This window comes from Myotis yumanensis, unplaced genomic scaffold (genome assembly GCF_028538775.1).
Source record: "Myotis yumanensis isolate MYYU_CA2020_CCGP unplaced genomic scaffold, mMyoYum1.0.hap1 SCAF_20, whole genome shotgun sequence".
Lineage (NCBI taxonomy): Eukaryota > Metazoa > Chordata > Mammalia > Chiroptera > Vespertilionidae > Myotis > Myotis yumanensis.
In genome coordinates this window covers 10,929,805-10,955,100 of record NW_027223771.1, presented here as the reverse complement: position 1 = coordinate 10,955,100, position 25,296 = coordinate 10,929,805, and the positions used below count along the sequence as shown (strand labels likewise).

At 56.7% G+C, this 25,296-nt stretch overlaps 2 protein-coding genes across 3 annotated transcripts in view; both read right to left on the bottom strand.

The window, feature by feature from the left end:
* CEMIP (cell migration inducing hyaluronidase 1) overlaps positions 1-243 on the bottom strand; it is a 117,583-nt gene extending 117,340 nt beyond the window's left edge. Inside the window, exon 1 of the mRNA XM_070400529.1 lies at positions 43-243. The gene's annotated coding sequence lies outside the window, so the exon portion shown is untranslated. The remainder of the gene's footprint in view (positions 1-42) is intronic.
* A 7,436-nt stretch (positions 244-7,679) lies between these two features.
* ABHD17C (abhydrolase domain containing 17C, depalmitoylase) overlaps positions 7,680-25,296 on the bottom strand; it is a 39,111-nt gene continuing 21,494 nt past the window's right edge. The window contains exons 2-3 of one of the 2 annotated variants that reach the window (XM_070400440.1): positions 19,605-19,784; positions 7,680-7,761 (exon numbers count right to left, since the gene is read on the bottom strand). In XM_070400440.1, the coding sequence (XP_070256541.1) occupies positions 7,707-7,761; positions 19,605-19,784 (235 nt within the window). In that variant the 3' untranslated portion in view covers positions 7,680-7,706. Of the gene's footprint in view, positions 7,762-13,171; positions 15,341-19,604; positions 19,785-25,296 lie in introns of those variants that run through there. The other variant, XM_070400439.1, reaches the window with a different exon arrangement.

The window sequence follows — 25,296 nt, the reverse complement described above, 5'->3', positions numbered from 1 at the left end:
CCTCCGAGGCTGGGCAGCCTGCGCGCCCGCCAGCGCCCTTACCTCCCGGTCTGTCGGCCGCCCCGGCGGTGCCACGCCTCCCCGGCGGGGAGCGCAGAGGCCGGCGCGTCCGGCGGCCGCCGCGGGGCGCAGAGCTCCGGGCCGCGGGCAGGCAGAGCGGGGGCGGGTCCGGGAAGCGGGGTTCAGGCCTGGCCGAGCTGCCCGAGGCTCCTGGCTCCTGGTTCCTGGCTCCTGGCTCTTGGCTCCTGGCTCTCGGGGCTCGGCTCGACCGACCTCTCCGCTGCGCTGCGCTGCGCTCGCGTTTCCAACCGCCGCCGCCGCCAGCGCCGGGCTTTATAGCTGCCGCTCGGGCAGCCAGAGCGCTGGCTCCTCCCCGGGCCCAAGCGCCCCGCCACCAGCCCGCCCCCACCCCCCACCCCGCCCGGGCTCCCTCCCTCCCGCCCGCGCCCCGGCCGGAGCCAGGCGCTTGGAGAAGGCGCCGCAGCCGCCGGGTGGGGGCGCTGGATCCCCGGGCTCCAAGCGGCGAGCTGGGCGCTGGGAGCGCGATCCAGGCTCCAGGGTGGGAGGGTCGCGGCGCCAGGACAGAAAAATCCCACGCGCGCTGCTGGCTTCCCGGAGGAGGAGGCCACGGAGGAGAGAGAGACCCTCACAATCTTCTTTTTTTTTTTTTTTAAATATATTTTATTGATTTTTTACAGAGAGGAAGGGAGAGGGATAGAGAGTTAGAAACATCGATGAGAGAGAAGCATCGATCAGCTGCCTCCTGCACACCCCCCACTGGGGATGTGCCCACAACCTAGGTCCATGCCCTTGGCCGGAGTCGAACCCGGGACCCTTCAGTCCGCAGGCCGACGCTCTATCCACTGAGCCACACCGGCCAGGGCCATCTTTTTTTGTTTGTTTGTTTAACTGGTCAGGAAAGAGTGGCCTCGCCGGCTCTCCCAGAGGCAAATGGCTGCCCTTTGATGGAAAGCGGGTCAGACACACGGGGGTGTGACTGTGGACAAGGGTCCTATGCTGGGCCTCAGTCTCCTCCTCAGGGAAATGGGTTCTATGGCGCTTCCCCCCGCAGGACTGACGAGAGGACTCCAGAGAGGCTGGGATGGTGGCGGGCCCAGCACACAGTAGGTGCTCAGGACGTGGGAATCCTTCCCAGGTGTGGACAGACCCGGATCCTCGCGAGGGTCAGAGGTGTCATCTCTCGCTATGTCTTGCTGAGTAAACAAAGCCCCTGGCGCGGGGCCGCACAGGCCCCCGGGGCACCTGGCCACTCGCCTGCTGGGCGGCCCAGGCCACCGCCTCGCCCTCTCTGGGTCTGCCTGTTATCTGTGAGGTGAGGGCTTTGATACCGATCTCCCTTCCTTCTCCACCTTCTTTTTTTGTTGTTGCAGCTTACAGCTGGGCCCCCTCCCCTGTGTGGCTGGAGTCCCCTGACGACCCCCCTCCTTCCAGCCAGCCAGGCCGGTGCCCGGGAGAACCCAGCCTGCAGGACGGTCTGCCTTCTGGGCTCACACACCAGCTCCCTGAGGCCGCATCCGGGCTGCAGTCGGCCAGAGCCGCCTCCTGGGGTCTGCACCCGAGTCTCTGGGCGGGCAAAGCCTCCATCCCCTGGCACAGCCTGGGCAGCCCGCCCGCCCTCCCTCCCTCCCTCCAGGACCCCGCCCTGAGCCAGCTGGGTGCTAAGGCAGGCCCCTCCCCAGCCTTCCTTTCCAGCAAATTCAGTGGAACCAAGTGCCCTGGTTCCTTTCCTTTAAAAATATATTTTATGCCCTGACCCGTGTGGCTCAGTGGATAGAGTGTCGGCCTGCGGACTGAAGGGTCCCGGGTTCGATTCCCGTCAAGGGCATGGACCTGGGTTGCGGGCACATCCCCAGTGCGGGGTGTGCAGGAGGCAGCTGATCGATGTGTCTCTCTCATCAATGTTTCTAACTCTCTATCCCTCTCCCTTCCTCTCTGTAAAAACAAAAAAAAACAAAAAACAATAAAATATATTTAAAAAATAAATAAATAAAAATATATTTTATTCATTTCAGAGGAAGGGAGAGGGAGAGAGAGAGAGGAGCATCCATGATGAGAGAGAACCATGGATCGGCTGCCTCCTGCACGCCCCCTATTACAATCCCCATCGAGCCTGCAACCCGGGCATGTGCCCTTGACCGGGAATATCGAACCCGGAACCCTTCGGTCCGCCGGCCGGCGCTCTATCCACTGAGTCACACCGGCCAGGGCCCCTTTCCTTCCTGTAACAGGAGCCCCCCAACCCCCCACACATAGACACACACCCCAGAACCCACAGCCACGCGGAAGGCAGAGCACCTGGCCCAGAGGCGGCGGCTCAGCCTTGAACGGGCCTCACCCAGCGCCTGGCACAGTGGGGCCGCACGCGGGCCTGCCCTTGCCCCATGGAGGGGGGGGGCAGGCATGGGGCCTGCGGGGCCCGAGGCTCCAGAGAAATGCTGTGTCATGTTTTTCCGAGGCCCTCACATTCCTCTCGCTTTATCTGCAGCCGGTGCCCCCGGGGAGCAGAGCAACGCTGATGAGTTGCAGGCGGGCTCGGCGTGCCCGCAGCCAGATTCCTCGGCCCGGCCGCCCCGCGCCCCCACTCAGCGCCCGTGATGGACGGGCTGTGGCGGGGAATTCTCCTGTGGACGGATGCTGACAGCACACACACCCTGGCCAACTCCCCTCCACCCCAACGCTCGCTCTTCTAAGAGCAGATCCAGGAGCCGGGACGCCCCGTCCAGGTGGGACCTGGCCCCGTCCTCCCCCAGCTGGTCAGCCCCCTGCACGGCCCGGCCGCCGGCGCCCGGCTCCCCACCCCCAGCTGCCCGCGCCCTGCATTCCCATGTCCACGTCTGTCCCTGGCTGCAGAGCCACCGCCCTCTCTCTACCTGCTGGCCGACCAGCCAGCAGCCTGCCCTGGACCTGGGAAAGGCTGGCCCACGCCTCCGGCTCCATCCTCCGAGCCTGGGGTCTGGTTCCTCCCAGGGGAGACGTCAGGCCCCGCCTGTGGGGACCTGGGGCCCGGAGAGGTGGGGTGAGGAGCGAGGGGACCCCACAAACACACCAGACCTCAGGCCTGGAGGGGTGGCTCCCCGGTCGCTGGCATTTCAGATGCCAGCTGCAGGGGTCGCCCTTGCACACGGAGCCGGACGCTGGCATCTGGGAAGGGAATTTCCCAGGCTGGGAGCTGGGGCCAGGTTTCCAGGCCTCAGAATGGGCCCGGTTCCGTTCTGGCTGAAGGCAGATGAGGTTGCCCGCCAGGAGGCCAGGCCTCATTTCCCGAGGGGAGGGAGGGAGGTCGGTGCTGGGATCTGGGGCCGGGAAGCCCTAGGTCGCTCGCTGGCCAACCACCAGGAGCTCTGCACATGGATTTCTGCATCTTCCCCTTCGAGCTCAGCATCTCCAAAGAGAAAGGACGTTCCTCCCCTGCGGTGTGGCTCACTGGGTAGAGCGTCGGCCTGAGGACCGAAGGGTCCCGGGTTCGGTTCCGGGTCAAGGGCACAGGCCCGGGTTGTGGGCTCCATCCCCAGTGAGGGGCGTGCAGGAGGCAGCCGATCCGTGATTCTCTCTCATCATGGATGTTTCTCTCTCTCTCCCTCTCCCTTCCTCCCTGACATCAATAAAAAATATATATAATACATGTTAATCTGTGCGTGATGTTTTCACATCAAATTCTTTTTTCTAAATGCAGAAAGCATACGTGCTCAGAGGGAAGGTGGGGGAGGGTGGGGGGAAAGGGGAGAGATCGCTAAAGGACATATATGCATGCATATAGGCCTAACCCATGGACACAGACACCAGGGAGGTGAGGGCATGAGTGGGGAGCTAGGGGGGCCGTGGGGGGATAAGGACACATATGTAATACCTTCATCAACAGAGAAAAAAATTTTAAAAAGGAAGAAATCGCCCTAACCGGTTTGGCTCAGTGGATAGAGCATCGGCCTGCGGACTGAAAGGTCCCAGGTTCGATTCCAGTCAAGGGCATGTACCTGGGTTGCGGGCACATCCCCAGTAGGAGGTGTGCAGGAGGCAGCTGATCGATGTTTCTCTCTCATCAATGTTTCTAACTCTCTATCCCTTTCCCTTCCTCTCTGTAAAAAATCAATAAAATATATTTTTAAAATAAATAAATAAATAAATAAATAAAAAGGAAGAAATCATCAAGGAAATTAGAAATATTCTGAACTAAGTGAAAATACTAAATAAATAATGTGCAACTAAAAAAAAACATTTTTTAAATCTTACATGTTCTTTGCAAAAGAACTTTGAAAATTCAGATCATGGACAAAGGCCTGACCACCTAATTGCAGCATCATGCCCGCACATTACAAAAAGCTTGAAAAATAGAGAAGAAGGGGGAAATTGCTTCTAACCAAAGATCAGCTCGGTCGATGTCAGTACATGTCCGTTTCCACGTACAGGTCACATGTGATTATAGACCAGGGGTGGGCAAACTTTCTGACTCGAGGGCCACCATGGGTTCTTTTTTTTTTTTTAATATATTTTATTGATTTTTTACAGAGAGGAAGGGAGAGAGAGTTAGAAACATCGATGAGAGAGAAACATCGATCAGCTGCCTCCTGCACATCTCCCACTGGGGATGTGCCCGCAACCCAGGCACATGCCCCTGACAGGAATCGAACCTGGGACCTTTCAGGCCTCAGGCCGACGCTCTATCCACTGAGCCACACCGGTTTCGGCAACACAATGGGTTCTTAAACCGGACCGGAGGCCGGAACAAAAGCATGGATGGAGTGTTTGTGTGAACTAATATAAATTCAAAGTAAACATCATTACATAAAAGGGTACGGTCTTTTTTTTTTTTTTAGTTTTATTCATTTCAAACGGGCCAGATCCGTCCCTCGGGCCGTAGATTGCCCACGGCTGTTATAGATGCACAGATACACACATGTATGTAAGTTGTCTGTAAACAGTTGGCGTGGCTCAGGGGTTGAGCGTCGACCTAGGAACCAGGAGGTCAGGGTTCGATTCCCGGTCAGGGGCACATGCCCGGGTTGTGGGCTCGATCCCCAGTGTGGAGCGTGCAGGAGGCAGCCGATCCATGATTCTCTCTCATCATCGATGTTTCTCTCTCTCTCTGTCTCCCTTCCTCTCTGAAATCAATAATAATATATTTTTAAAAAATAGTTGGATGTGTAGCTCAAAATCTTTCTCCCCAGGTTGCACGCCTGGGAGGGCAGAGGCCCGGCCCTCGAGGTCACGTCTACAGCGACCAACACAGTCGGTTGGCAGGAGGGATCTACCCTGGGAACGAGTGAGTACACGGGGGAGCGTTTATAGTTAAAACAGAACGCTTAGCCGAAACCGGTGTGGCTCAGTGGATAGAGCGTCGGCCTGCGGACTGAAGGGTCCCGGGTTCGATTCCGGTCAAGGGCATGTACCTGGGTTGCGGGCACATCCCCAGTGGAGGGTGTGCAGGAGGCAGCTGATCGATGTTTCTCTCTCATCGATGTTTCTAACTCTCTATCCCTTTCCCTTCCTCTCTGTAAAAAATCAATAAAATATATTTAAAAAAAATAATAATAATAAATAAATAAAACAGAACGCTTACACCTGGAATTCGGGGCCAGGGGGGGGGAAACCCAGTGGTTCCTAAACATTTTGCAAAGAGGCGCAGCTTTGCACACAGAGAGAGGCAGATTAATACTGAGCCGACATACGCATCCCCCTGGCTAAACCCCAAGAGCTCGAGGCTGCCCCCTTGGCTGGGGGGTGGGGCGGGGGTGGTGGACACATCCTCGCCTCATACATCACTGATACAAGCGCAAACTGGTACCACCGCGGAGGGCGACCGGCCAAGATTCCTGAAAATGCCTGACTCAGGAATTCCGCTTCCGATAGCTTCGCCTGTAGGAATATTTGCACAATGTAGGGAATGACAGCGCTGTCCGTCGCAACCCTATTTGTAACAGGGAAAAAACTAAAAAAGAGGAAGCAGCCTACACGCCTAGTCATAGGGCTGATTAAATGATGTTACATCCATGCAAGGGAATGCTACAGTTATTTTAATAAAGAGTAATGATAAATGTATGTACCAAAACGAAAAATTAAAGTGCAAAGGGACGTGTATAGCAAGCTACGATTGGTCCAAAAGGAAAACATACTTATTTATAAATACACTAGAGGCCCGGTGCACGAAATTCGTGCAAGGGGCTCGGTCCTCGCAGCCACGGCTGCCTCACAGCCCCACCTCCGACTCGTTCCGGAAGGTTGTTCCACTGTCCAGTCTAATTAGCATATTAGCTCTTTATTATATAGGACTAGAGGCCTGGTGCATGAAATTCATGCACAGGGTGGGCGGTATCCCTCAGCCCGGCCTGCAGCCTCTCCAATCCGGGACCCCTGCGGGATTGGGCCCAAACCAGCAGTCAGACATCCCTCTCCCAATCCGGGACTGCGGGCTCCTAACTGCTCACCTGCCTGCTGGCCTGATCCCCCTAACTGCTCTCCCCTGCCGGCCTGATCCTCCTAACTCAGTGGTTCTCAACCTGTTGGTCGCGACCCCTTTGGCGGTCGAAAGACCCTTTCACAGGGGTTGCCTAAGACCATCCTGCATATCAGATATTCACATGACGATTCATCACAGTAGCAACATCACAGTGATGAAGTAACAACGAAAATAATTTTATGGTTGGGGTCACAACATGAGGAACTGTATTTAAGGGGCCAGAAGGTTGAGAACCACTGCCCTAACTGCTCTCCCCTGCCGGCCTGATCACCCCTAACTGCCTCTGCTGCAGCCCCCGCCACCATGGCTTTGTTCCGAAGGACGTCCGGAAGGTCGCCCGGAAGATGTTCGGTCTAATTAGCATATTACCCTTTTATTAGTATAGATAATGATCTAGCCCTGGCCAGCTGGCTCAGTTGGTTGGAGTGTCGTCCTTATACACCAAAATGTTGTGGGTTCGATTCCTGGTCGAGGCACGTACAGGAGGCAACTGATAGATGTCTCTCTCTCATCAATAAACATATCCTCAGGTAAGGATTTAAGAACATTTTTTAAATAATAACAAGCATTGGCAAAGTGTTGGAGAGATTGTACGCAGGGACGAGAGCGGAAAGTAACTGGGCTTTCTTCAAAAAATTGCTCTGCCCCAGCGATCCCACTTCGGGGAACATGGCCAAAGGAATGGAAAGCAAGGCATGGAGTGCCGGGGTCCAGCCCCGGGGGTCCAGGGGTTCCCAAAGGTGTGGACGGAGTCGGCGAAGAATGCTTTACACGGAGACAGCGTTCAGAACTCTCTAGCTCTCTCTTTAGTCTCTGTGGATCTTCCTGTGCTGGGCTGAGGCCACAGAGAGAGATCCCGAGGCCAGCTGAGCCTTTATTTTCTAGTCAGAGGTAAACAAGGTAGTGGTTTCCATAGTTACACTGTTCTTGTGAGTTTCACTGGTTTTTGTTCTTGCTGCACTTCCCTCAGCCCATCAGCTTCCCAGGTAAGATCTAGGGAGCGTCATAAGGTCCAGCCTAAATATGCTAAGAGGACTGAGCCCTCTAAGCTGGGACTTGTTTGTGACTTTGCCCACGTGACGGTCAGTCCGAGGCTTAGCCCGACCTGGGCTTCCCACAATGGAGGAGACAGCTGTGCACCCATGCTCACCGCAGCGTCGGTGACGACAGCCAGACAGCAGAGGCGTGGATACGCGACAGGCGGTGTGTCCATTCCGTGGGCTACTACTCAGCCTCAAAAATAAGAGACATCCAGCCCCGTTGGCGTGGCTCCGTGGTTGAGCGTCCACCTAGGAACCAGGAGGTCACAGTTCGATTCCCGGTCAGGGTACACGCCCGGATTGCAGGCTCGATCCCCAGTGGGGGGCGGGCAGGGGGCAGCCGATTCATGATTCTTTCTCATCATGGATGTTTCTCTCTCTCTCTCGCTCTCCCCCTCTCCCTTTCTCTCAGCAGAGAATAAAACGCCATGTTTCTACGAAGGACAGCAGCTAATACTCATCACTGCTCTGTGTGTCCTGGGCCTGGGGAGTCCTGTTTGGGGGGACTGGGGAGACGGTGTAGCTGTCTGCTTCTTCTTGTGGCTTTGAAAGAAAGTGAATGTGTTTAGCTCGACCGGTGTGGCTCAGTGGATAGAGCGTCAGCCTGGGGACTGAAGGGTCCCGGGTTCGATTCCGGCCAAGGGCATGTACCTCGGTTGCAGGCACATCCCCAGTGGGGGGCGTGCAGGAGGCAGCTGGTCGATGTTTCTCTCTCATCGGTGTATCTAACTCTCTATCCCTCTCCCTTCCTCTCTGTAAAAAAATCAATAAAATACAGTGGGGCCTTGACTTACGAGTTTAATTCGTTCCGAGACCGAGCTCGTTAACTCAAATTACTCTGTCAACTCAACGCAAAAAATCGGCCGAGAGTCAGCCGGTATCTCAAAAAACTCGCTAGTCGGGACACTCGTAAGTCGAGGCCCCACTGCGTATTTTTTTTTAAAAAAAGAAAGTGAATGTGTTTCAAATCTACTCATTCACGGGGTAACGGGGCCAAAACCCACAAAGGGTTGAGCTGGTGTGTTCTGCAAAAGACGTCACAGAGAAAACCAAAATAAAAAGGGACCCGAGACATTTGCGGACACGAAAAAAAGGGTTCGTGTCCCAAATAGATGACCCGTCGCCAGGAGAAGGGGAAAGACAGAGCGATCGGGGACGGACGCGGGCGGGCGCCACACACAGGCCGGTGTCTGTGAGAAGCCCCTTGTTCTCCTGACCAATCACAGACCAGACATTTCACCACCCACTGTTTATTTATTTTTCCTTTGTAATCCTCCCCCGAGGGTATTTTCCCCTTGATTCTTAGGGAGAGTGGAAGGGAGGGGGAGAGGCAGAGAGAGACATCGATGGGAGAGAGACACAGCGATGGGTGGCCTCCCGCACGCGCCCGGACCAGGGCCCGGGCCGGGGAGGAGCCTGCAGCTGAGGTCCGTGGCCTGGACCGGAATCGAACCCGGGATCCTTGGGTCCACAGGCTGACGCTCTATCCATGGAGCCACACCGGTTAGGCCTGGCAAGCTTTTTTAAAAATATATATATATTTTTTTTTATTGGTTTCAGAGAGCAAAGTCTGAAAGTGATGACGACGGGCAATTACCTCTTCAAATATTAAACAACTCCCTCAAATAAATGCTTGTATCTCTGTTTACCTGATATGGGCCCGTGGCCATTTCTATGTGATGATGACGGACAAGGATGTACTATGAACAGGCCCTTCGTGTCCCGTGCTCGCTGGCCTCATCGTTCTGTTATCCTATATAATAATAAAAGGCTGATATGCAAATTGTCCCCTGACCCGGAGTTCAACCCGGGGTTTGACCAGGGGGCAGGGCTGGCCGGCCAACCGCCCATGGCCCCACCCCCCGGCCAACACGGCCCCAAATCGGCCCCGCACCCCGATGGGCGGTGGTGCCAGCCACCCTACTTCCTACGGCCTCTCCCCCGAGCCGGCCTGGCCTGATCGCCACAATGAGGGCGGGCCGGCTGGACCCCCCATCTGTGCATGAATTCGTGCACCGGGCCGCTAGTGAAGTATATTTTTACGTCATTATAATGTTTCCCCCTCCCCCCAGTTTGTCACTAGGTTAGGCTATTTTTTTACTAAAGCAACTTGTGTGTGTGGATAAGAGGTTTTTATTTGTTTTGTTTTTATTTCAGAGAGGAAGGGAGAGAGATAGAAACATCCATGATGAGAGAGAATCATGGATCGGCTGCCTCCTGCACGCCCCACACTGGGGATCCAGCCCACAACCCAGGCATGTACCCTGACCGGGAATCAAACTGTGACCTCCTGGTTCATAGGTCGATGCTCAACCACTGAGCCATGCCGGCTGGGCGCAACTTGCACATCCCATATAATAAAAGGCTAATATGCAAATTGACCTATCGGTGGAACAACCGGTCACTATGGCGTGCACTGGCCACCAGGGGGCAGGCGGTCAGCCAGAAGCCGGGCTCAGGGCTGGCCAGCGCAGCGGGCTCCCGGACTGGGAGAGGGCACAGGCCAGGCCGAGGGACTCCCCGCTTCCCCGCACGAATGTCGTGCACCGGGCCTCTGGTTCTTAATAAATCAGATCTAGACATCGACTCCTTGGTGGTCTCGAGCAGCAACGATAACAGCTCCGTTCAGGCGAGAAGAGGGAGCTGAGCCAGCCCAGGGGGTGGGGGCGAAGGAAAGCCCTTCTCGACCCCAGAGCCTGGCGGGAGGGAGCCTTCCCGTCTCAAGACTCCTCGCCCGGAACCCCCTGTACCCGAGAAAGCCAGCGTCTCCCTCCTTTCCCCGCTCACGTGCCCTGGCGGCGAGGATTCCCGCCCCGGCCAGTGTGGCTCACTGGGTAGAGCGTCGGCCTGCGGACTGAAGGGTCCTGGGTTCGATTCCCGCTCAGGGCACAGGCCCGGGTTGCGGGCTCGATCCCCAGTGTGGGGCATGCAGGAGGCAGCCGATCCGCGATTCTCTCTCATCATGGATGTTTCTCTCTCTCACTCCCTCTCCCTTTTTCTCTGAAATGGATAAAAAATAAAAACAAAAGTAAACAAGACTGCTTGACCAGACGAGGACGCCCCTGGCACAGAGAGGCACATCGGTTAGCATGTTGCTGCAAAGCTGGCTCTGGGTCTGGGTCTGGATGTGCGCAGAGGCAGGAGGAACGGGGGACTCACACCACAGGTCATATTTGGTTGCCCGTGTGATCAGATGACAATGTTATTTTTTTTTTTAATATATTTTATTGGTTTTTTACAGAGAGGAAGGGAGAGGGACAGAGAGTTAGAAACATCGATGAGAGAGAAACATCGATCAGCTGCCTCCTGCACATCTCCTACTGGGGATGTGCCCGCAACCCAGGTACCTGCCCTTGGCCGGAATCGAACCAGGGACCCTTGAGTCCGCAGGCCGGCGCTCTATCCACTGAGCCACACCGGTCAGGGCGACAATGTTATTTTGTCAATGGTGTTTTCCAGGGAGAAATTCCTGGAAGCCATGTCGCTAGATAAGGCTTCGGATTCCAAGGATGCTTTTACAAAGTTTGTGCCCGTCTGGCGTGCAAGATTAGCATTTATCTGGCCTGGCCGGTGTGACTCATGCAGGAGGCAGCAGGTCCATGTTCCCCACTCTCTCTTTCTCTCTCTCTCTCTCCCTCTCCCTTCCTCTCTCTCTCTAAAAGCAATAAAACATCTTTTAAAAAGAGAAAAAGAGCCCTGACCAGTGTGGCTCAGTGGATAGAGCGCCGGCCTGCAGACAGAGGGGTCCCGGGTTCAATTCCCGTCAAGGGCATGTACCTTGGTTGCGGGCACATCCCCAGTGGGGGGCGTGCAGGAGGCGGCTGATCGATGTTTCTCTCTCGTCGATGTTTCTAACTCTCTATCCCTCTCCCTTCCTCTCTGTAAAAAAATCAATAAAATATATATTTTTTAAAAAGTTCCGTCATTTCGACGTATGTGCCTATGTGCTTTATGTTTTTTATTTATTTGCCACAAGGAAAGGTCAGGAATTGTTATCTTTTACATTTTTTTTTACTGTTTCCCTTCATGACTGCTGTGTCTGTGCCCCATGTGACATAGGTGCTTATGCAGGTGGGTTCCGACTATGGCGAAAATCGAGTTATGTCACCGTAGGAACGGATCTCTGACGTAACGCGAGGACCTGCTGTATTTGATGCTAGAGGCCCGGTGCACGAATTCGTGCACAGGTGGGGTCCAGCCAGCCAGCCCTGGTGCAGGGGGAGGGGGAGGCCGATTGGGCTGGGCAGGCTGGGGGAAGGGCTGCGGGCAGTTGTCCGGCCGGCCCCACCCCCCTGGCCGAACTCCTGGTCAAAGGGACAATTTGCATATTAGCCTTTTATTACATAGGATATGTATTCACTAGATCAAGGGTCCTCAAACGACGGCCTGCGGGCCACATGCAAATACAAATATTGTATTTGTTCCCGTTTTGTCCTTTTACTTCAAAATAAGATATGTGCAGTGGGCATAGGAATTTGTTCATAGTTTTTTTTTTAACTATAGTCCGGCCCTCCAGCGGCCTGAGGGACAGCGAACTGGCCCCCTGTTTAAAAAGTTTGAGGACCCCTGACCTAGACGGTTTGCTTAAGTCTGAAAGTGGGGATGATGGGCAGTCACCTCTTCAAATATTAAACAACTCGCTCAAATAAATACCTTCACCGACTCCGTCCTTCAAGATGCAATTGCATTACTTGCATCTCTAGTTCCCTGATAAGCTCCCGTGACTATTTCTATGTGATGACGACGGACAAGGATCTGCTATAAACAGTCCCTTCGTGTCCTGTGCTTGCTGGCCTCATCGTTCCGTTATCCTGTATAATAAAAGGCTGATATGCAAATTGTCCCCTGACCCGGAGTTCAACCGGGAGTTTGACCAGGGGGCGGAGCTGGCCAGTCAACCTCCGGCGGCCCCGCCCCCTGGCTGGCCCGGCCTGATCGGCCCCAATCAGGGCAGGTCGCCTGGACCCCACCACCTGTGCATGAATTCGTGCACCGGGCCTCTAGTGAAGTATATTTTTACGTCATCTGCCATATGCTTTATAATGTCCCCCCTCCCCCCAGTTTGTCACTAGGTTAGGCTATTTTTTTTACTAAGCAACTATGCTTAGTCATATGCTAATCAGACCAGACGTCTTCCGGACATCCTTCCAGACAACGCCACGGTGGCAGGGGCTGAGGCGGAGGCGGTGAGGGGCGATCAGGCCAGCAACCTGTGTGTGTGTGTGTGTGTGTGTGTATAAGATGTTTTTATTGGTTTTGTTTTTATTTCAGAGATGGGGGAAGGGAGAGGGAGGAAGACAGAAACATCCCTGATGAGAGAGAATCATGGATCGGCTGCCTCCTGCACGCCCCCCACTGGGGATCGAGCCCGCAACCCGGGCCTGTGCCCTGATGGGGAATCGAACTGTGACCTCCTGGTTCCTAGGTGGATGCTCCCTCACTGAGCCACGCCGGCCGGGCCCTCCTACGCTTTTTCTCTCCGAGCTTCTCCCAAAAGTCCTCTAAGTTCTCCCACCCAACAAAGGCCCACCCGTCCCGTGAGAAAGGGATCGAAGTGCCTGAGCCCCGAGGGATTCCTTCGAAATCGAATCAGAACGCGCTGCTCACCGTTATGTTCTCAGGGGGAGGGAGGGGAGGAAGGCACAGAAGGGCTCCAGGCTCCGGTCCATGCATCCTTTATTCCGTGACCCACCCCCGGGCCGCGTCCGAGCCACAGCACGCGGACTGGCCATCGACCGCGACCCCGCCCGACAGCGGTCTGAGGCTGACAGTACGTTTAAGGCTTTTACAATTGAGGGGAAAAAAAGCAAAGAAATGAAAGCAAAACCCCTCCAAACCCAAACCCAAACCCCCTCCCAAGACGGGCGGCGTAGCAACGTGAAGCATCTTCCGTGTCGGACGCGTCGAAGGCGCAACTCCAGCGCCCAGACCCACATCCCCGCTAAACTGAGAGGACGTGTTTCGTGGAATTTTAGGGACACGAGTTCTTCAAAGCATCAACGTGGCGTTCACTTTTTCTTCCTTTTTTTTTTTTGTCTTTTTTTTTTGTGTGTCTTGGAAATGGTATAAAAATTTTTTTTAATAGCAAAACCGAGGAATAAAAACGTATTAACAAAATGTACCCAATCATGTACATTACAGACGAGGACTCTGCAGTTCATTGGTGGATCCTGACGGGGGGGGGGGGGGGTGGGGACAGGGACCCGTTAGGGATCGATGCACAAGGTCACGGCAAAGACGGACGGGACTTTGTGAAAAGCTTGCGGGGAGGGTTTGCCGGGAGGAGAAGGCCGGCCGGGCTCTGGTCAGAGGACCAACCCGACCATCCACGTAGGAAAACTGTGGACTGAGTAATAAATGGATACTGGAGAAAAAAAACAAAACAAAAAAAAACACACCAGTTTCTTTTGTTTAAGAATATTCCCGTGATGGCTCCACGGTTCTAGTTGGTGAAGCTGGTCAGGGTCGGTCCAGTAGATACCCTTCCAAATGATCTGTTCTGGGGGAAAAGGCCAGCATGGTGACCAAAGTTAAGGACCCTGGCCGGTGTGGCTCAGTGGATAGAGCGCCGGCCTGCGGACCGAAGGGTCCCGGGTTCGATTCCGGGTCAAGGGCACGGACCTCGGTGGCAGGCTCCTCCCCGGCCCGGGCCCTGGTCGGGGGCTCGTGCAGGAGGCAACCCATCGATGTGTCTCTCCCACATCAATGTGTGTGTGTGTGTCTCTCTCTCTCTCCCACTCTCTCTAAAACAGTGGTTCTCAACCTTCCTGATGCCGCGACCCTTTCATACAGTTCCTCATGTTGTGGGGACCCCCAACCATAACATTATTCTCGTGGCTACGTCATCACTGTCATGTCGCTACTGTGATGAATCGTCATGGAAATATCTGATATGCAGGATGGATTTTCATTGTTACAAATAGAACATCATTAAAGCATAGTGATTAATCACAAAAACGATATTTCATTATAGATGTGTTTTCCGACGGTCTTAGGCGACCCCTGCGAAAGGGTCGTTCGACCCCTTACCCCCAACGGGGTCTCGACCCACAGGTTGAGAACCAACCGCAGCTCAAAAAGATCAATGAAAAAATAGCCTCGGGGGAGGATTAACAAAAAAAAAAAAAAAAAAAAGAAAGAACAGAAAGAAAAAAGGTGAAGGAATTTTAGTCACCAGTGTTTTAGTTGCTCTATCACAGCTTCACCCGTGAATGCGGAGGACATGGGGGAGGGGATGGCGGGGGGGGGGGGGGGGTTCTGCTTAAATGAACCCCAAGTGGTGGGTAAGGAAGCCACGCAGCTGGGAGGATCCTCACATGGCACGAGAACCCGTCGTCCCCCCCCCAGCCCTCCTTCCCGACCCCCCACAAGGTCACGGAGCTGGAGCCACAGCCGGTCGGAGTCGGAGGTGGTGCGAATCAGTAGAAATTCTCTAGCTACGCGGCCGAGGCCTCCCGGGCTCTCGGGTGAGAACAGTGAGAACGCTGGCGTCCGGGCCGGGCGCTTCCCCCGGTCGCCGGCCGTGGCCGTGGCCGCCACCCGGGAGAGCGTGTGCGGGAACAGAGGGCCCGGCGTTCGCTGTCACTGAGGTAAGAACCCGGGGCGCCCTCAGGAGTTGGGCAGTTCGTGGGAGATGAACTGTTTTAGCCTTTCCAGGTATTGTGCGTAAAGTTCCACGTCATTGTGGCCGGCGCCCTCCACCCACAGCGGCTCCACGGCCCGCGGGCAGCGCTCGTACATGGCCAGGCCGTGGGAGAAGTCGATGACCTCGTCCTCCGTCCCGTGGATGACCAGCACCGGGGAGGTGACCTTAGAAATCTTGTCGATGCTGCGGAGAGAAGAGGGGGTTGCGGGGGGAGAAAGGATTCTTGAGTGAAGCTCGCAGACGACATCCCAGACCAATTCCTCTTTTTCTAGGGCAGCGGTTCTCAACCCGGGGGTCGCGACCCCTTTGGGGGTCCAACGACCTTTTCACAGGGGTCGCCTAAGACCGTCGGAAAACACATCTATAATTACAGATTGTTTTTGTAATGAATCGCGATGCTTTCATGATGTTCAATTTGTAACAATCAAAACAAAGGGTGTCCCAAAATTCACGCAAGAAGTAATTTTGATAGGAAACACAGGTTTATAATTAAAAGTTGTAAATGTTTTATGGATCCATAAAGGACACAGTCTAGGGTTATGTGTGGAACAGCACATCGGGTACATGGCCTCCACGGCTTTGCTGGCACAGACGCAAAGCCGTGGTCTTCATTGGTCTTCCTTGTCCCTGCCCCTGGGCCGTCATTGGTACTTGGCGATGCTGATCCAATGGAAGGGATTGACTTCCAAGGGCAACAGATGTTAGAATCTGATTCAATCAACCCAGTAAAATCAGGCTTTTGTGTTTTTTTGTTGTTGTTGTTAATGCTCACGCAGAATTCAAATCTTGCGTGAATTTTGGGAGACCCTATACACCCTGCATATCAGATATTTACATGACGATTCATCACAGTAGCAACATGACAGTGATGAAGTAGCCACGAAAATAATGTTATGGTTGGGGGTCCCCACAGCATGAGGAGCTGTATGAAAGGGTCGCGGCCTCAGGAAGGTTGAGAACCACTGCTCTAGAAATTCTTAATTTTAAGATAATTTTTATTGCCGTCAGAGAGGAAGGGAGAGGGAGAGAGAGAAACATCCACGATGAGAGAGGATCGTGGATCGGCTGCCCTCTGCACGCCCCCCACTAGGGATGGAGCCCAAAAGCCGGGCCTGTGCCTTGAGCAGGAATCGAACCCTGACCTCCTGGGACCTTTCTCTTCAAAGCAATCGCTCACATGGTTAAACAGTGACCAGAGCCGGGAGCCTTTCGCCCTTTGCACAGGAGACCTCGTGGGACGTGGCACGGGGGGCGTGGGCGTGGAGAAAGGTCATCTGTGTAGCAGGGAGGGTCCGAAGCTCAGAGATAAACCGCCGTCCGAGGCCACGGGGACAGCGAGGGGCGGTGAGGTGACACACAGTCCTCCCGTGTGCAAACAGCTGCCCAGCCGTGAAGAGCGACGCGGGGAGCAGAGCTGAGGATGGCAGAGCCTCGCCCAGGCCAGTCCCTGGCCAAGGTCAGAGCCACGGCGGCAGCCGCAGCCTCGCAGGTTAAGAGTCGTGTTTATAGCCCTGGCTGGTGTGGCTCAGTGGACAGAGCGTCGGCCTGTAGACTGCAGGGTCCCAGGTTCGATTCCTGGTCAAGGGCACATGCCCGGGTTGCAGGCTGGATCCCCAGTAGGGGGCATGGAGGAGGCAGCCGATCCATGATTCTCTCTCATCATGAATGTTTCTATCTCTCTCTCTCCCTCTCCCTTCCTCTCTAAAATCAATAAAAATATATTTTTAAAAAAAAGAGCCGTGTTTATAAACTACCTCCCCCTGCATGTAACATCAAAGCCCTAATTGGTGTGACTCAGTGGACGGAGCGCCGGCCTGCGGACTGAAGGGTCCCGGGTTCGATTCCGGTCAAGGGCATGTACCTGGGTTGCGGGCACATCCCCCGCACTGGGGATGTGCAGGAGGCAGCTGATAGATGTTTCTCTCTCATCGATGTTTCTAACTCTCTGTCCCTCTCCCTTCCTCTCTGTAAAAAAATCAATAAAATATATTTAAAAAAAAAAAAAAAAAAGAACGCGTGAGTCCAATAACATTCCACTTAAAAGATGCGTCCCAGCCCTGGCCAGTGTTGCTCAGTGGATACAGCATCAGCCTGAGGACCGAAGGGTCCCGGGCTCGATTCCCAGTCAAGGGCACATGCCCAGGTTTTGGACGGGACCCTCAGTGGGGCGCGTGCGGGAGGCAGCGATGGATGTTTCTTTCTCATCAATGTTTCTATCTCTTCCTCTCATTTTGTCTCTCTCTAAAAATCAACAACAAAAAATATTTTTTAAAAAAGTGTGCAAGTCCCTGACGGCATAAAAACATTTTTTTAAAAAAAATCAAGGAATGCCCTAACCCGGGTATGTGCCCTGACCCGGAATTGAACCCGGGACCCTTCAGTCCGCAGGCCGATGGTCTATCCACTGAGGCACACTGGCCAGGGGCAAAAATAAATTTTTTTTTGAAAAAAGAACATGGGAAGGGACCCTCCTTTATGAGATTTTCGTTTTTCATTTCTTTCTTTATTATTATTATTTAAACATTTTTTTTTATTTTTGACAGAGAGGAAGGGAGAGGGATAGAGAGTTAGAAACATCGATGAGAGAGAAACATCCATCAGTTGCCTCCTGCACATCTCCTACTGGGGATGTGCCCGCAACCCAGGTACATGCCCTTGACCGGAATGGAACCTGGGACCCTTCAGTCCGCAGGCCGACGCTCTATCCACTGAGCCACACCGGCCAGGGCAAGTTATTATTTTTAAATCTTCGCTGGAGGATATGTTCCCATGGATTTTTAGAGAGAGAGGGAGAGAGAGGGAGAGATAAGAGAGAGACATCGATGCGAGAGAGACGTGTGCCCTGGCCGGGAATGGAACCGTGACCTCCTGGTCCATAGGTCAAGGTCGACGCTCGGCCCCTGAGCCCCCGCCGGCCGGGCCCCCGAGGCCACACACTCCACCCACCAGCAAACACTGGCGGCTGCTTGACCGTTAAGGAGTGAGCTGAAGAGTCACTCAGAAAGGCTGTTCTCGCTCTGTTGCCAGGGCAACGCAGGCCAGGCACCTCCCGTTCAGCCACTGGCCGGCCTCTCGTAGCCGATTCAGTGCCAACCAGGCCGCCTGGGAGGCGCCCGCCGGCCACTTAGCATTCCCGGCCGCAGCCCTGGGGCGGGCAGCGCTGGGCACTCCCCGGGCACGGAATTCGCCGCCTTGAACTGGTTCACCCCAGGGGTCACCATGTCCCTCCTGGTGAACGAGGCCGGCCGTGTATGCACAATTACGTGACCACAGTTCACCCCCAGCAGCTGCAGAAGGACCATCAAAATCCTCAAAGCCCGGCCCGTGTGGCTCAGTGGTTGAGCATCGGCCTGTGAACCAGGAGGTCACAGTTCGATTCCCGGTCAGGGCACACGCCCGGGGTGCGGGGTTCGATCCCGGGCCGGGGGGCACGCGGGAGACAAGCGATGGATGTTCCTTTCTCACATCAACGTTCCTCTCTTGCTCTCTCCCTCTTTCCTGTTCTCTCAATATCCCTGAAAACGTCCTCAGGTGAGGATTAAAAAAAAAAAAAATCCCTCGCGCATGTGCTCAGTGCTGACAGCGCCAGCCCTCGGACGGAAGGGTCCCGGGTTCGAATCTGGTCAAGGGCGCGGACCTCGGTGGCCGGCGGGCTTGCTCCCTGGCCCTGGTTGGGGCGCCTGCAGGGGGCAACTCGTGGACGTGTCTCTCGCATCCATGTTTCTCTCTCTGTCTCGCCCCCTCCCTGCCTCTCTCTCTAAAAAGCAATCCATGCCCTATCTGGTGTGGCTCAGTGGATAGAGCGTCGGCCTGCGGACTGAAGGGTCCCGGGTTCGATTCCGGTCAAGGGCACGGACCTGGGTTTCGGGCGCATCCCCAGTGGGGGGCGTGCAGGAGGCGGCTGGTCGATGTTTCTCTCTCATCATTGATGTTTCTAGCTCTCTATCCCTCTCCCTTCCTCTCTGTGAATAATCAATAAAATATATTTAAAATAAATGAATAAAAGGATCCACAACAGCAAGAAGCAAACCCGTGGTGCCTGCAGTCTGCCGCTCGCGTGCCCCACGCTAAGCGCCCGTCACACCTCTGCATGCGGCTCTCGGCGATTCAGCAGCCCACGCTCCCCCGGTGCACGAACTCTGAGCCCCTCCCTCCCTCCCTCCCCCGGCATCAACCTATGAACCAGGAGGCCAGGGTTCGATGCTCTGCCTCCCACACAGACAGACAGCTGGAGCAGGGAAGCCCGGGGGCCGGTCCCAGCGAACGGGGCCCTCGGACGCCATCGGGCGGGTCTGCACCGCAGGCCACACCCCGAGGACCACGCCGGGCCCGGCGGGCGTGTCTGGTCGCCTCCGTGTCCGCGAAGGCGCCGGCACGGGGGTGACAGTTACCGGCAACGTCAGGCCAGGACTTGGGGCTTGGGGCGCAGGTGGGCGGGCGGGCTTACCTGGGGAACACGTCGAAGCAGTAGGTCTTCCGGGTGTCGGGAAAGGCCACGCGCAGGCCGGACATGAGGGGCGAGTGCAGGATGACGGCGGCGCACTCGTAGCGGGAGGCCAGGTCCACGGTGGGCACGGTGCCGATGCTCTGCCCGTACAGGATGATGTTCTCGGGGCTCACGCCGTACCTGCGGGGCCAGAGGTGCGGGCCGTGAGCCGAGGAGTGGCCGGGAGAGAGACCAGAACCACCCTGTCTGCCCGGCTGGCGTGGCTCCGTGGCTGAGCGTCGACCTAGGAACCAGGAGGTCAGGGTTCGATTCCCGGTCAAGGCACAGGCCCGGGTTGGGGGCTGGATCCCCAGTGTGGGGGGCGTGCAGGAGGCGGCCAATCCATGGTTCTCTCGCATCATGGATGTTTCTCTCTCTCCCTGTCCCTTCCTCTCGGAAATCAATCCTAATATATAAAAAGTCAGGGGCTGTGACGACTTAAACAACCAGACGACCAAACAGCAGGCTGCGTGGGGTGACCAGGCTGGCAGGGGGGGCAGTGAGGGGTGACCAGGCTGGCAGGGGGGGCAGTTGCAGGCGACCAGGTTGGAAGGGGGGAGCAGTTAGGGGCGATCAGGCTGGCAGCGGCAGGCACTTAGGGGCCACCGGCAGGCAGGCATGTGAGCGGTTAGGAGCCAGCGGTCCAGGATTGTGAGAGGGATGTCTGACTGTCAGACCGGCAGTCCGACATCCCCCGAGGGGTCCTGGATAGCAGAAGGTGCAGGCTGGGCTGAGGGCACCGTCCCCCCCCCCCCCCCCGCTCTCCCCCTGCCCCCCCGCCCCGCAGTGCACGAATTTCATGCACCGGGCCTCTAGTAAAAAAATAATAATAATAAAGCCACCGTATCTCACACGCATGAGACCCACATCCTACGCTTCGGCTTAAAATGAACGTGCACCTGGCAAAAGCAGGCGTTACCTCGTCCCTCAGGACATGCCACCTCCTCCGACATTTTGCCACAACAGTGACCGGACACTGTTATTCTGAACAATTAACTACATGCATTTCGCTCGATGATGTTACAGACACCTCACTCTCTGCGTTTCCCCGGATGTAGATTCCTTGGGAATCACGTCTGTATTTCTGATATCGAGACAGACGGCTCAGAGGCTTGGAGGGTTGAGGGGCGTCCCGTGCACCGGGAGGCTCCATCCCCGTTCCAGGCACGTGCCCGGCTGCAGAACAGATCCCCGGGCGGCGTGTGTACGGAGGCAACTGATCGGCTTCTCTCCCACATCGATGTGTGTGTTTCTCTCTCTCTCTCTCTCTCTTCCTCTAAAATCAATAAGAAACACGTCTTCGGTTGAGGATTACACACAGCGACAACAGCGTGCTGGGCCAATCATAACACCGTTAGGAAGAGCCCTTCTGGCCCGGCCGGCGTGGCGCCCGGGTTGGGCATCGACCTAGGAACCAGGAGGTCAGGGTTCGCTTCCCGGTCGGGGCACATCCCCGATTATGGGGGTGTGCAGGAGGCGGCCGATCCATGATTGTCTCTCATTACTGACTAGAGGCCCGGTGCACAGATTCATGCACCGGTGGGGTCCCTCGGCCTGGCCTGCGCCCTCTCGCAATCCGGGACCCCTCGGGGGATGTCGGAGAGCCGGTTTCAGCTCGATCCCTGCAGGCCGGGCCGAGGGACCCCACCGGTGACCGGATCCGTGCACCAGGCCGCTAGGATGCATAGAAGATCTTTGGTTAATCTCTTCCTCCCTCCCCCCTCCCCCATCCCCCCTGAGATTCATCAGTCTGTTCCCTGTTTCCATGCCTGTGCGTTGAGCGTCTGCCCCCTGGTGGTCAGTGCACGCCATGGCTGCCGGTCGAACGGTCACTTCGGCTTTTATACATGTTGATGTTTCTCTCTCACACCCCCTCTCCCTTCCTCTCTGAAATCAATAAAAAATATTTTTTAAAAAATACAAAATACAAAGCATTTAGAACGCGGCCTTCGGTTCCCACTCAGCCTGGAGGATGTGCCCCATGGGAACGCCCCATGGGAACGCCCCGTCACCCCGAGAAGGTAGGGGACGACCTGTTCGCTTCCCTTCGACGGAAGGCTTTCTGTGCCGACTGCACAGCGGGCTCTGGGGCCCCTCGCAGACACGGCGCATCCTGTTCAGGGACCGGCCTTGACTTTGTCCCGTGGGGGGCTGTGGGGGGGCGTCCACGGCCCCTCGGAGGAAGCGGTTTGGCCCGGGGACCCCGACGGGGAAGTCCCCGGTGTAAATATCCCAGGCTCCAGTTCCGGGAGGAAATACCTTCAGTCCCAGGACAGAGGCGAGCGGCCAAGGTCACTCACGGCATGTGAACTGCAGGAGGAGGGGCCTGAGCGGACGGAGACAGCCTCACACACGTGAGGGCCGAGCCGGGGGAGCGGAGGGGCCAACCGTGCAGGGAAGCAGGTGGGTAAACAGGGCTGCCGGGGGAGGACACAAACACCGCCAGGAAGCGTGGCCTGCGGGCACGTTCACGGCCAGCCACGCCCGCCCGCCCGTGGCCAGAGTGTACGTGCTGTGCGCTCACTGTTTAATGATGAGGAAGCGATAGAAGCATCCATTGCTTAAATGTGCTCATTTCCCACCCCCCCTTTTTTTAAAAAATATATTTTATTGATTTTTTACAGAGAGGAAGGGAGAGGGATAGAGAGTTAGAAACATCGATGAGAGAGAAACATCGATCAGCAGCCTCCTGCACACCCCCCACTGGGGATGTGCCTGCAACCCAGGTACATGCCCTTGACCGGAATCGAACCCGGGACCCTTCAGTCCGCAGGCCGACGCTCTATCCACTGAGCCAAACTGGTTTGGCTTTTTTTTTTTTTTTTTTTTTAATATATCCTTTCATTGATGTCAGAGAGGGAGGGAGAGGGAGAGAGAGAAACATCCATGATGAGAGAGAAGCATGGATCGGCGGCCTCCTGCACGCCCCACGCTGGGGATCAAACCGAGACCTCCTGGTTCATGGGCTGATGCTCAACCCCTGAGCCACGCCGGCCACTTTTCCTATTGATTTATTTATTTTTGTGGTTCATCCTCACCTGATGATATTTTTTTCCATTGATTTTTAGAGAGAGAGTGGAAGGGAGGGAGAGGGAGCGACAGAGAGAGAAACGTCGATGTGAGAGAGACACATCGATGGGTTGCCTCCCGCACGCGCCCCTACAACCGAGGGATGACGTGCCCCTGGCGGGAATCGAACCCGGGACCCTTCAGTCCACAGGCCGACGCTCTACCCACTGAGCCACACCGGCCAGGACTAAGGTGTCCTTTTCTGAAACAGTCTCCCGAGCCAACAACGTCACCCTCAGAACAGCACGGCGCCCGGGGGACGTGTCCCTGCGAGGAGGCGCGGGGAGCTGGCAGGGATGCCCGTCTCCACAGCCTCTCAAAACACGTCAGAACGTGTGCGATGCTTCCTTCTACCCCAGATGTTTGAGAATTCCTCCCAGACGGTGCTGCAGGCGAGGGCTTTGGTCCAAACCCACCTTCAGAACAACTTAATTCCAGGCCCGGCCGGCGTGGCTCAGTGGATAGAGCGTCGGCCTGCGGACTGAAGGGTCCCGGGTTCGATTCCAGTCAAGGGCACAGGCCGGGGTGGCGGGCTCGATCCCCAGTGTGGGGCGTGCAGGAGGCAGCCGATCCGTGATTCTCTCTCCTCATGGATGTTTCTCTCTCTCCCTCTCCCTTCCTCTCTGACATCAATTTTGAAAAAAAAACACACAAAAAACGAGAAACTGGAGAAACTGGAGAATCCGGTGTCTGTCGGTCTCCTAGGACCACAGCGACGGCCACAGCGCACAAGACACTCGCTCGCCGATGACTCATCTGTGGCTTCCGATCCTGCAGGGGAACCGCTGAGATGCCCACGGGGAAGCCCTGGGGCTCACACGCACTGGGACAGCGAGCTTCCACCTGCTCTATCTTTCTCTTTTTAAAAATATATTTTATTGATTTTTCACAGAGAGGAAGGGAGAGGGATAGAGAGTTAGAAACATCGATGGGAGAGAAACATCGATCAGCTGCCTCCTGCACGCCCCCCACTGGGGATGTGCCCACAACCAAGGTACATGCCCCTGACCGGAATCGAACCCGGGACCCTTCAGTCCGCAGGCCGACGCTCTATCCACTGAGCCACACCGGCCAGGGCCGCCTGCTGGATCTTTCAGAGCATGTCCCCCTCCCCCACGTGCCCTGGGCGGGGGGACCGGTGCCCAGCTCTGGCCAGCGCAGGGGATCCCCTTCGAGGACCAGCGTGAGTGGAGCCAGGACGGGCCTGGGGCGCCCTCTGTCACCCACAGAACGGCCTCCTTAAGGGTCCTGCGCAGAGGACAGCGAGGCCGTGGGAGGGAGTGGCCGAGCCCGACGGCACCGAGGGAGGCCCCCGCCCAGCCTGGCCCGGCCAGCTGGAGTTTGGACCTGGGTGGAGCTCACACAGCTACGTGTCTGTGAGCCACAGGGAGGGTGTGGTCGGGACTGGGGGGCGGGGGGGGGGCGGGGGGCTGGGGCCGGGGCCGAGCCTGGAGAAACTCAGGGCAGGCGAGCAGGAGGTGTGACCTTGGCAACCAGACCAGCGAGGACTGAGTCCCGCTTGGCCACGCACCGGTATCTGACCTCGGTGCAGCCCGCGTCCCGGCCACAGAGGGGAAGGCGTGTGGTCCCCTGGTCTGCAGATGGGGGGGTGGGGGATGAAGTGAGGGAACGAGGGAGGCCCCAGGCAGTCCCCTCTCCACCTTCTAGACCGCTTGCCTGTTTCTATCCCCAGGTGTGGCCCCACCGGGATCTGACCAGGCCCCGGGGGATCTGTGAGGCCCTGGGGGGACCTGTGAGGCCCCGGGGGGATCTGTGAGGCCCCAGGGGATCTGTGAGGCCCGGGGGGATCTGTGAGGCCCGGAGGGATCTGTGAGGCCCCAGGGGATCTGTGAGGCCCCAGGGGGGGATCTGTGAGGCCCGGGGGGATCTGTGAGGCCCGGGGGGATCTGTGAGGCGCCAGGGGGATCTGTGAGGCCCGGGGGGATCTGTGAGGCGCCAGGGGGATCTGTGAGGCCCGGGGGGATCTGACGAGGCCCGGGGGGATCTGACGAGGCCCGGGGGGATCTGTGAGGCCCCAGGGGGGGATCTGTGAGGCCCGGGGGGATCTGTGAGGCCCCGGGGGATCTGTGAGGCCCCAGGGGGGGATCTGTGAGGCCCGGGGGGATCTGTGAGGCCCGGGGGGATCTGTGAGGCCCCGGGGGATCTGTGAGGCCCCAGGGGGGGATCTGTGAGGCCCCGGGGGATCTGTGAGGCCCCTGGGGGATCTGTGAGGCCCGGGGGGATCTGACGAGGCCCGGGGGGATCTGTGAGGCCCCAGGGGATCTGTGAGGCCCAGGGGGATCTGACGAGGCCCGGGGGGATCTGTGAGGCCCCCGGGGGATCTGATGAGGCCCGGGGGGATCTGTGAGGCCCCAGGGGATCTGTGAGGCCCCCGGGGGATCTGTGAGGCCCCAGGGGATCTGACCAGGACCCGGGGATCTGTGAGGCCCCGGGGGGATCTGTGAGGCCCGGGGGGATCTGACGAGGCCCGGGGGGATCTGTGAGGGCCCAGGGGGATCTGTGAGGCGCCCGGGGATCTGTGAGGCCCCGGGGGATCTGTGAGGGCGGAGGGGGGATCTGTGAG